The following is a 12,005-nucleotide window of genomic DNA, read 5'->3' as shown; positions in this document are numbered from 1 at the left end:
TATTTAACCACCGTGGAAGATGACAGCTGGTGTATAGGATATAGCTGTTCACATCCACCTGTTTATGATATGTTCTCGTGTTCAAGGAATTACCCTCTATATATAATTCCAAGTCCAGGAAGTTAATGATAGGATTTTTTATGAGATTTAGAATGAATGGATTGTGTGATTGGTTGTGAATCAAATTTAGTGAATAAACCTGAGTATTTGAGGATCTATAGCGCGTGTCAGTAATACTTTACAATTGTTTATCAGTTTATTTTCCTCTCATGTTCCCTTTAGTAACGTTTGTAATTTGACATAGTAGTGCAGCCTTTTATTAGTGATTACTTGTTTTATAATTGGTATACATAATTATTTCCCTTGGCTTTGCACACTCCAACATTTGCATGTGCAGAACTCAATCCTTTAGCTTAGTGAACCAGAGACGAAGCACCCTCATGTATTTTACCATATATATCAGTAAGAACATTAGAGAAAACACCTACCCTGCTCTCTGTTTCATCCTCACTGCTAAAAGTGTCTGTTATCAGCTGTGATAAGAATCTCGAACTGAGCATTCAGTCTGGCTTTGCCGGGAATGATTATAGCTAAGCTGAGTCATTATAGCAGAGCCACAAGGGGGCAGGCTTGCGCTTGAAAAGACACCACAGAAGACAGACTCAGCTATAATCTTTCCGTAGCAAAGCCAGACTGAGTGCTCAGTCGGGGATTCTTATCAGAGGTGATAACAGTCAGATTAAACAGAGAACAATGAAACAAAGAGCAGATTAGGTGTTTACTGTCATGTTCCCACTGATTTATAAGGTAAGATACAAGAGGGTGCTTCATCTCTGGTTGCTTTAATTACAGTATATTTGCGACAGATGGGGAGCAGCCCTGTTATTACTATTAAATTAAAAAGATGGGGAAATGTACATATTGATAACATATACATATATTTATTGTACATTATAATTTTATAATGGTATAATTGAGGCTCAGGACAATTAATTTTTCTGCTCAGAATCCTCTTTAACCAATAATTGAACTTCATTCCAACCAGTAGCTCATGCCTCTTTTCCCACCAGACATCTTTACCTTTTCTCAAATAGATCATCAGGGGGTGTCTGTATGGCTGATATTGTGGTGAAACCCCTCCCACAGTTTGATGTCATGACCATGGTTCTGACAGTTTCCTGTCAGTGAACCTTATTGCATTGTGGGAAATAGCGGCTTTTATCCTACTGCCAAGCAAGCAGCATCTCCCTCTGTGCACAGAACTCTTAGTAATGAACATTCCATAAAGATCACCTGCCAGAAGTAAAGATGTCAGCACAAGTGATATATTTGAGAATGATAAGGGAGAGGAAAGATTTTACAATAGGCAAACACTGACTAAATAATCTATAAATGAAAATTGTAAAAAAAATAAGCACATTTCATCATTAAGTTATTTTCACTATAGTTCTTTAGGCTCTGAAAACAATAGTTGGGTATTCTACAATATACTAGTCTGAAGAAATATTTATTTTTTAAAATAAAAATATGTCTAACAGGAGTTCCAAAGAAGCTCACCTATCTCGCTGCCGCTGCTTCCATCCTGTATGCTCCAGAGGATAATGCTGCTCTCTGACGCAATGGCCACCATCTTGTCCTTATCACCATGAGGGCCTCCAACTACCTTGGCATTGAGAGCCACCCTTTCAATGGTCCAGTCCAGATAGGGGCTGGTGAAGACTTGTTGCCAGCCAGATGATTCCTTTATCCTGTGAGGAAAACACAAGGCCTGATTTACTCCTCCTACTCCCCTCCTCACACAGCACAAAGTAATGCAGCGACTCGCCGTCTACCGATCACTGCAGAGGAAGTACACAATGGCCCCGTATCTGGAGAGGTTACACCACCCCAAGTCAGACAGAGTCTGAACCGTCTGATCACCCACAGCCTGCAGACAGAGACAGGGCGGTACAGGCAAACATGGAAGCCCTGTGAGGAGACTGTAGGCAGTGTGACCAGGGGGCCTTGGAGGGTGATGCCCACTTTCTATTATGCTGGGTACACACACGATACATTTTTCTGCTCAATAGATGGATCCGATAGATAATTCCCGACATGTCCGATATTCCTGCCAATCGATTCTGCGCTCCATTTCTCATAGAAGTGAATGGAAAAAGATAAGAAAAATGAGCGGAAGATAAGAGAATTAGGCTCAGAATCCAGCGGAAAGAAACGATCGGGTGGAAGATCCAGCGGAAAAACGTATCGTGTGTACCCAGCATTATGCTAGGTACACACTATACAATTTTCTGGCAGATTTACTTGCCAGATCGACTATTTCCGACATATCCGATCTGATTTATGATAGATTTTCCATAGAAGTGAACGGAAAATCTATCAGAGAATCGATCGGAAATCAGTTCGGACCTGTTGGAAATGGTCAATCTGACAGAAAAAAATTGTATTGTGTGTACCTAGCATTATACTGCAGCAAATACAGACCAGTGAGGACCGCCCACTTCCAGAGACTCTCCACCCTTATCCTGGATTTTACCTCCACAGATGAGGAAACTACATTCTATTGAGGAAGAGGAAACAACAGTGCAAATAGCAGCCCGATATGTAGCTACCCACCACCAACTGAGAGAAACGTGATACCTCATGGACCGTATACCCCTTGTGTATTGGCGTGAACACGGCGGCAGCCCCAGGACCGCTCAACGGCAATTGGCGTCAAGTCCTATCTCCGATTGAATGATGGAGCTCCATTCCATCAGTCTCCCGCGGCGAACGCTGCTAGGAGACTGTTAGACGGTGAAACCGCTGTCTATTTACATTGTACAGCGTTGCGATCTACGGTAGCACTGTACTGGAGACAGCCGTGTGACTTGGCTGTCCCCTGGGGAGGCACAGGAGCAATTGGCTGTCATAGGCTGATGCCTATCACAGCCGATCGTGGTGATTGGCTGGCAGGGGGAGGGAGGGCCGGGAATAAAAAAAAAAAAAAAAAAGAACCACAAATAAACAAAAAAAAAAAAAAAAGGGATCAGAGCCCACCAACAGAAAGCTCTGTTGGTGGGGAAATAACTTGTGTGCTGAGTTGTACAGACCTGCAGCAAGCCCTTAAAGCTGCAGTGGTCTGAATTGTAAAAATTAGCCTGGTCACTAAGGGGGGTGTAAGCCTACAGTCCTCAAGTGGTTAAAGGACTGCTCCCTATTTTTTTTTTCCTTTTGTGATATTCTTTTGTTGCAACATAATTCAGAACTTCAAAACTGCTGCTGTTTAGCCACAAATCAAGCGTGTGTCCATGTCCCGGCCTCGGTGTGGAATACGAGGATGGAGAAGAAACATTAGTCCACACGCTGCTCCGGCCATTAATAAACGTTCTGTCAGGTGGCCGGCTTCTCTCTTCCTCTTTGAATCACCACGAGCCTCCCTGACTGTGACTGAAACAATTGGAAACGGCAACCGTGGACGGACAGGCCATCCATTTGAAAAGCGTTGGAGCGGGAGTTTTGACAAATTTCGATAAACCCCCGCGCCCTGCTCCCTCCGTCACAGCTGGAAAAAGTTGCGGCTGGTCAGATGCTGAAAGGATCAATTTTTATAATTTTTTTTGTACTTTATAATACAGTATAATCTCGTTCTAGTAAACTCTGATATTGTAAACATTCGGGTATAGTAAAGTAAATGTCCAGATCCTGGCCAAGAACCATTATAAGCATATGCAAGTAACGCATGGTAAAGTAAACCCTGATGTAATAGAAATTCTGTCAATCCTGCTTTTTTGCCCCATTGGTATTCTGTACCTGGCTATAGTGGAAAGTGGGCGGGCACATGCCTCATATGTCAGTCAGAGACCCATGAGCTGTGGTAAGTGAGTGGGCAGGCAGCCACTTGTAGTCTTCTTGCTATCTGCACACTACTCTGGGCCTGCGTGGATTACCTTAACATTTTGGGGACCGCCTACATTAGATCCTACGCTGCAGTTGTGGCAGTTCTAGCCTGATGTGGCGTAGAATCTATGCTACCCGCCATTTCCGCTCATGACGCGACCGTGCGCACCTGAGAGGGGAGAATAAGCTGTCATATGACAGCTGACATTTCCCCTCAGTGATCAGAAGCCATCGTGTATGGCTTCTGAGCACGTGAGCACTATGATCGCCGGCGGATCATAGTGATCACTTACAAAGCTGCGGTGGTGGGGGGGAAGAAGTGGATCCACTCACCTCCCAGTCATTCCCCCGACGATCGGCGCTCCCCTCTGCTCCTGGCCGGCATCCCCGCTGTACTGACGCTAAGTGCCGGGTCCCGGTTTGATGACATCATCACGCCGCCACCTGGAACTTAGCGTCAGTACGAGTGGGGAAGCCGGCGAGAGAGCGGAGGGGTCCACAGCTGCTCATCGCTGGAGCCTGGGAGGTGAGTGAAGGCAGCTGGCAAAGGGGGGACATCTGGAGGCAGGGGAGACACACAGCCCAGCAAGCCCTAACAGGGATCTGGCTGCCTGACCTCCCCCCCAAACGCGCCCCCCCCCCCCCCATGCAAAACCGCCTGGTCCTTAAGGGGGGGGTTAGGCGGCTGGTCCCGACAGAGTTAAAGAGGACCTGAACTCTTATACAGGACAGAAGGAAAACAGAGAAACGCACCGTGTGTATTCAGAGAGTTTAGCCTGTCCAATTCCCCCTCATTTGTGTCTAATCTCAAGTTGTAATTTGATCTCCCCCATGTGCCACATGACTGCCTATGGCAGAGATGGCAGATAAGCACATCTGAAAGCACAGGCTGTAAACAATATGTCTGCTTCCATGAATCAGGAAGTAAAAACTGCAGATTTATTTTAGGATTTGTATCAGGTGTAACAAATAAATGATTTTGTTTGAAGGTTATTTATGCTGTTGTGTATATTTTAGAGCAGAAAGGAGGTCTGAGTTCAGGTCCGCTTTAAAAGCACCAGGTGCGACCGAATGCTTCCTGGGTAAGTTGTTGTCTGGTTATTGTGGGAATAGCAGTAATGTGTGACTTGCTTGTGCATGGCTGCAACACTACAGTATCATCCAGGCTGCACAGACATGCGAACAGAGGAGCACGCTATCAGTACTGTACCGGCATTAACGTGTGAGGCCTATGCTTCCGATGTAAGCTGCTGTGTGATTATTGCATGCGAATCCCTGCATATCGAGCACTGTGATCTAGCTTAGACACTGTCTGTGCTCGCTTGCTAAAGCATTGGAAAGGAAAAATGACTCCCAATTATTAATTGAATAAGGATACAGTACTATAGTATACTTCATGTGCTTGAGCATGACAATTTCTGACTCACTGGATAGGCTCTTAAAGGGGAACTGTAGTGAGAGGTATATGGAGGCTGCCATATTGATTTCCTTTTGAACAATACCAGTTGTCTGGCTAGCCTGCAGAGCCTCTGCCTCTAATACTTTTAGCCACAGACCCTGAACAAGCATACAGCAAATCAGGTGTTTGTGACATTTTTGACAGATCTGACAAGATTAGCTGCATGCTTGTTTCTGGTGTGATCCACATTACTGCAGGCAAATAGCTCAGCAGGGCTGCCGGGCAACTGGTATTGCTTAAAAGGAAATAAATATGGCAGCCTCCATATACCTCCATTTGTCGTTTATACAATATGAACAAGTTTTGTCACTCAAAATTTGTAAGGGGTAAAAGGTTTCAAAAATTTTCAGATTCACTCCAACTGGGTAAACGGGACCATTTATAAAAATGCAAATCAGTTAAGTGCCCTTTTTTACCCATGCCCTCTCCCCCTCACCCCCCCCCCCCCCAACACAACGGATATAAACGTAAGTGTTGGGGAAGGGGGGACATGGATGATCTGCAACTTAGATTGGAAAGGGTTAATAAAAAGGGCAATTAATTGATCTGCATTTTATAAATAGTCCCATTTAAATATAAGAACCGGTTAAGAGTGAATCTAAAAAAATTTGAAAACTTTTGAGTGCTCTACATTTGCTAATGAAAGGAGGTTTTGGTGGGGTGGGCTGAGGGCGTGGCTGACACCAGCTTACATGCTGTAGCTCCGCCCCACATGCCTGCCAGCTTGATAATTATGTGGCACATACTACTGATGAGGATCAAAATGTACTTTATCACTGGCCTAGTGCAGATAGGCAAACTTGGCTTTTAACCACCCTGGCGTTCTGATTAAATCGCCAGGGTGGCTGCGGGAGGGGTTTTTTTAAATAAAAAAAAAAACTATTTCATGCAGCCAACTGAAAGTTGGCTGCATGAAAGCCCACTAGAGGGCGCTCCGGAGGCGATCTTCCGATCGCCTCCGGCGGCAAGAGATAACACGGAAGGCCGCAATGAGCGGCCCTCCGTGTTTCGCTTCCCTCGTCGCCATGGCGACGAGCGGAGTGACGTCATGGACGTCAGCCGACGTCTTGACGTCAGCCGCCTCCGATCCAGCCCTTAGCGCTGGCCGGAACTGTTTGTTCCGGCTACGCTGGGCTCGGGCGGCTGGGGGGACCCTCTTTCGCCGCTGCACGCGGCGGATCGCCGCGCTGCAGCGGCGATCAGGCAGCACACGCGGCTGGCAAAGTGCCGGCTGCATGTGCTGCTTTTTATTTGGTGCAAATCGGCCCAGCAGGGCCTGAGCGGCAGCCTCTGGCGGTGTTGGACGAGCTGAGCTCGTCCAGACCGCTCAGCAGGTTAAGGGTGCCCATAGACCTAACAATTATGGGCAGATTAGACAAAGAGACAAATGTATCTCTAATCGAATCTGATTAGAGATACATTTGTCTTTTTGTTGATTCTGCCCATACACTAAAGGCCGATTCCTGTCCAATTTCAGCATGAAATCTCAGGGAATTGGCAACGCCGCTGCCCCAATGTATAATTGTTCCCCCCCAGTGTGTGCATTTATACATTACCTGTCCTGTAGCAGCCTCTGCATAGTGTCTCGTAACCTCCGGGCGGCTCTCCGTACACGCCACTGGCGCATAGCGTCTGACGTCAGACAATATGCGCCAGTGGCGTGTACGGAGAGCCGCCCAGAGGTTATGGACAACGCATGGAGGCTGCTCCACGACAGGTGACATATAAATGTACACATTTACAGTATACATTGCGGGGGCAGTGGCGTGGGTTACGTCGTCTCGTCGCTCGTTACTAAATCGGCCGCCACACACCCGACCAACCAACTTCGGCTCGACATCTTGTGGCATGCGTGATGGACCATGCGACCAATTTCTATCCCGAAATTGGTTGCTTTGTCGATCGGGCATGCACTTGGCAGCACCAATTTTCATCCAATTCGATTAGAATAATCAAATTGGATGGTCGAATGGCTGCCAAAGTTGCCTGATGTATGGCAACCTTTAAGCTGTTAATGAACCACCATACAGCTGTTAAAGTCCCACAACGCATTGCAGGAGTCTGACAGTCACAGTCATGATTCATAAAGGCAAATGCATTGTGGCACTTGTATTTTCTTAACAGCTAGAGAGCCAAGTTTGCCTATCACTGGCCTAGCGCCACGCTGGACAAGATCCTGTGGTGGCAGAGGCACTCAGGGAGCCCATATAATTATTTATATTACGTGACACAGTGTGGTACCTGTGGCGATCCAAGGGTTGGGTTGTGTCTTTGATTCTAATACGTTTGCGCCCTTTTCGGTCTGTGTCCTGACCCCTTAAAGCCTGAACGTAACGTCCAAACAAGCAGCTGCCCTGTCCACAGAGCTTGCAATTAACTCTTCCAGCTGTGCTGCTTCTGGTGACACAATCTTCTAAACAGGACTTAAAGTTGCGGAAGCCTCGTTGGACAAACATACAAAAAAATTGCAATATACGGGCAGTATATTTACTAAAGCTATCAGACGATATAGTTAGTGGTGTGCCTTCAGCTCCGGGCCTTAACAACATTATTAACGAAACAGACAGACACTCTTCTGTGCCGCCACTAGTTTCTCAAGCAGAGACTACTTTACAGCCTAATCTAATAGTAAAGTCGGTGAACAGATGATCCTGCTCTCGTTTTATGGTCATGGTGATCGCAGGAGCTAATTCCAGAAGAGAAATGGCTGAGGGGAGACGGGGGCACAAAGCACTCTGGGAAACGCAATCATGACCTGAATAAAAAAAAAAAACTTCTGGAAGAAGACCCAGCCTGATGAATAATGCATACCTGTAGCAAACCACAAAATGAGCATAGGCAGCGACAATCCAGTTGTGATGGCCCGCCACGATGAGAGCTTTCCGGGGATCCACAGGGAGTCCTGCAGAATAGAAGGGGAAAATATATGTGTTTCGCGCTGCAGCTCTTGGCAGCGCCGGGAAGAAAAACGACACAGAGACACAATCGCCATGACTCACAGACTTACTGACTGTACTTTCTTAAAGAGGAACTCCGGTGAAAATAACGGAATGAATAAAAGTGCTTCATTTTTACAATATTTATAAACTAGTAGACCCAAGGTGATTTAAAAACGGACTCTAGGTCTGTTTTTTGACAGAGTGCGCACCCGCCGCTAGCACCCGTCACTGGCCCCGTCCTCCAGTCCCAATGGCTGTCTGGGTCCATGCTGGGCACAAGCGCAGTAGCAAAAAGCACGGACCCAGCGACACAGAGACAGTGCTACGCAGGGACACTTGTCTCTTATTAGGTAGGATGATTTAGTCAGTGTTTGGCCATTGCAAAATCTTCTCTCCCTGATTTACATTGACATTAATCAAATGGCCAAACACACAAAGGGAAATACTCACTCCCAAACAGTCCTCTGCTGCTTTATAAAGCCTGCAGGCTGCTTATAAGCCAATACGAAGTGCACACACACGTTACACCTAGTCTGCAGTGATTAATCAAGCAGAAGCTGAGCAGGTCAGCCAATCGTTGGAGAGGGCTTCAGTTGCATATAGACAATGGCTATATGACCAGCAGGGGGCTCCAGCGTGCAGGATATTCCCTCTCATCTGCCCCCCTCCTAACTAAACTGCATGGGAATCTACAATAAAATTAAAAACAAAGGCTGGCTTGTGCACCATTGTTTTTAATTTTATTGTAGATTCCTATGCAGTTTAGTTAGGAGGGGGGCAGATGAGAAGGAATATCCTGCACGCTGGTGCCCCCTGCTGGTCATATAGCCATTGTCTATATGCAACTGAAGCCCTCTCCAACGATTGGCTGACCTGCTCAGCTTCTGCTTGATTAATCACTGCAGACTAGGTGTAACGTGTGTGTGCACTTCTTATTGGCTTATAAGCAGCTTGCAGGCTTTATAAAGCAGCAGAGGACTGTTTGGGAGTGAGTATTTCCCTTTGTGCAGGCTCTTGGGGGTGGCAGCTCCAGGGCTTGACTGCGCTCACATATGGTGTTACATGCTGGTTCTGGGGCCCCGGGCAGTGAGAGTTCCTGGGGCCCCAGGATGGCTTGTGCACCATTGTTTTTAATTAATCAAATGGCGAAATTTTTACTGCTGGCAGGTGATGTCACTGGAAGGAGATGCTGCTTTCTTTTTTAGCAGTTAGAAACAGTTATTTTCCACAAGGATCCCACAGTGTGATGTCAGTACCTAGGTGCTGACATCACACTGTGAGATGAGTGTCACCACAATATCAACCATACAAAGCCCCCTGATGATTTACCGTATTTTTTTTTTTTTTTACCATAAAAGTGGGGAGGAAAAATCAGTGCGTCTTATAGCCCGAATGCTACATTTTCGTGACCTGCGCCTCCTTCCTGTGTTCTCTATCCCCATGTCTGCCATGTATGCATGCCCCCCTGTGCTCCAGTGTCTGCATGTCTCCCTGTGTAGCAGTGTCTGTGTGCTCCCCATGTCCCAGTATCTGCGTGTCTGCATGTATTCCGTGTAATCTGTGTTTGCGTGTGCCCGGTTTTCCCGATGTCTTCAGCCCATACTTGCAGCTGCCACTTATTTATCAGGCTTTCCTCGGTGTCCCAAATACATACCTCTCTTGCAGCTTTGATCATCGTCCGGGACAGCAAGTCTCCCGGTACCGCTGCAGTTAATATCAATCAGGAAGTCCCTGACGTCTTTGCAGAGAAATGCACCAACCAGGTTGGGGCGCTAGCCTCAATCGCCAATCACGCTGTGCACTGCTCGAACAATGTCTTGAGGGCGGAACCACCTCTCCGTCATTGGGGCCAATCACAACGCCCCCCGCCTGATTGGTACATTTCTCTGCAAAGACGTCCGGGACTTCCTGATTGATACCAACTGCAGTGGTACCGGGGGATACCGCGATGATCAAAGCTGCGAGAGGTTTTTATTTGGGACGTGGGGGACAGCCTGATGAATAAGTGGCAGCTGCATGTATGTGCTTAAGACACCAGGACACTGGGGACATGGGGTACATGTAGACACTGGAACATAGGAGGACAGGAAGACGCTGGGACATAGGAGGACAGGCAGACGCCGGGACATAGGAGGACAGGCAGACGCCGGGACATAGGAGGACAGGCAGACGCCGGGACATAGGAGGACAGGCAGACACTGGGACATAGGAAGACAGACACTTGGGTACTAATGTTCTTAATATACCCTCTTCACATACATATTAAAAAAGTTCAGACCCTTAGGTAACCATTTATGGTTTTTTTTTTCATTAAAAATTTTATTTGGTTAATTTTTGGTGTGGGAGGTAAACAGTTAATTTTAAATGTAATAATGCGTGTTTATTTTATTAAAAAAATGTATGTAGATGTAGTTTTACTATTTACAGTCGAAAAAAATTTTTTTAGTCCTGGAAGCCAACGCTCTCGCTTCCAGGAAGCGTAAGGAGGACGGGAAACTTTATTTTATTAGAAAGACGGCGGGTTCTGATAAGAAGCCAGCGGTCCTTCTACCGGAGACTTAGATCAATTGATCTCCGGGCTAACCGGGGGGCACAGACGCACACGGGAGCGCGCAGCAGCGCAATAGCAGCCGCATGGACGTGACAATTACGCCCAGGGGGCTTAAATGGTTAAAGTGAAATGCCACTTTTAGAAAAAGTAAGTCTGCCAATTTCAGCTCTATACATTATGTGAATTTATTTTGGAAACATTTCACTTTTCTTACTTTAAAGTGGACCTGAATTCTTACACAGGACAAAAGGAAAGACATAAATGCACCCTGTATGTATTTAGCCTGTCTATTCCCCCCTCATCTACAACTAATCACAAGTGTAATTTGATCTCTCCGCTATGCCACTTGGCTGCCTACAAGTTTTTTGTTTTTGTTTTGTTTTTTTTAGGACAAACTAGGCTTTTTTGGGTAATTTTTTTTTTTTTATTTCACAGGCACTTTATCAAGGGAAATTAGGCATAAACGCAAAAAATACGCATTTTTTTCATGTTTTCCCCTTCTTAATTTTTACATGACAAGTGCCACAGTTGTGAAACACCTCAAAGTACATTACTTGGCTTATCCCGGGTTAAAATGATACCACACATGCAATATTTCATCAATAGTTGGGCATGTAGTGTGCCTTTATCGCCAGCCTGTGCATTTGTAGCGATTACATGCGATCGCTAGGGTCTACAGTTTGGGGACCCCAGTGCTGTATAGATGCGTTGCTAGGCAACAACATTTTAATGCACCTATATAGCGTTAAGTTCCTTAGTTGTCGCCCTAGTGATCGCATTCGATGGCTATGGACGGTAGCCATTACAGGTGTCCATGAAGCTTAAAGAAGTCATCAGCCAAAAATAACTCCCCTCTTCCACGCTCTACTTACACGGGGCTTCCTCCAGTCCCTTGCAGCTGACATGTACCACGCTGACAGCTCCACTCTCAGCCATTGGCCCAGGTTCCCCACTAGTGCAGAGGGCGACCTCATGGTCGTCTCTACTGCACCTGCGCAAGAGCCGTTGTCCGCGGTGTACACCACAGACAACGTGGACTTTACAGCGGCACTGGCGCAGGCACAGGACCCCAAGCTGGTGTCTGCGAGCGGAGGGGGTGGGGGGGAGGAAGTTATTTTTGGCTGATGACTCCTTTAAGGCTAAGTATAGGAGACACAAGGGGTTAATTAGTCTGGTAGGC

General features: G+C 46.4%; 1 protein-coding gene across 1 annotated transcript in view; it reads right to left on the bottom strand.

Annotated features, from left to right (window-relative positions):
• The window catches only part of KCTD3 (potassium channel tetramerization domain containing 3), a 96,678-nt gene that overhangs the window by 33,729 nt on the left and 50,944 nt on the right, over positions 1 to 12,005 (bottom strand). Inside the window, exons 8-9 of the mRNA XM_068232880.1 lie at positions 8,147 to 8,237; positions 1,558 to 1,748 (exon numbers count right to left, since the gene is read on the bottom strand). Of these exons, the coding sequence (XP_068088981.1) occupies positions 1,558 to 1,748; positions 8,147 to 8,237 (282 nt within the window). The remainder of the gene's footprint in view (positions 1 to 1,557; positions 1,749 to 8,146; positions 8,238 to 12,005) is intronic.

Source organism: Hyperolius riggenbachi, chromosome 4, assembly GCF_040937935.1.
Source record: "Hyperolius riggenbachi isolate aHypRig1 chromosome 4, aHypRig1.pri, whole genome shotgun sequence".
Classification (NCBI taxonomy): domain Eukaryota; kingdom Metazoa; phylum Chordata; class Amphibia; order Anura; family Hyperoliidae; genus Hyperolius; species Hyperolius riggenbachi.
Note: the sequence above shows the minus strand (reverse complement) of the source record. Positions and strands in the feature narration are given on the sequence as shown.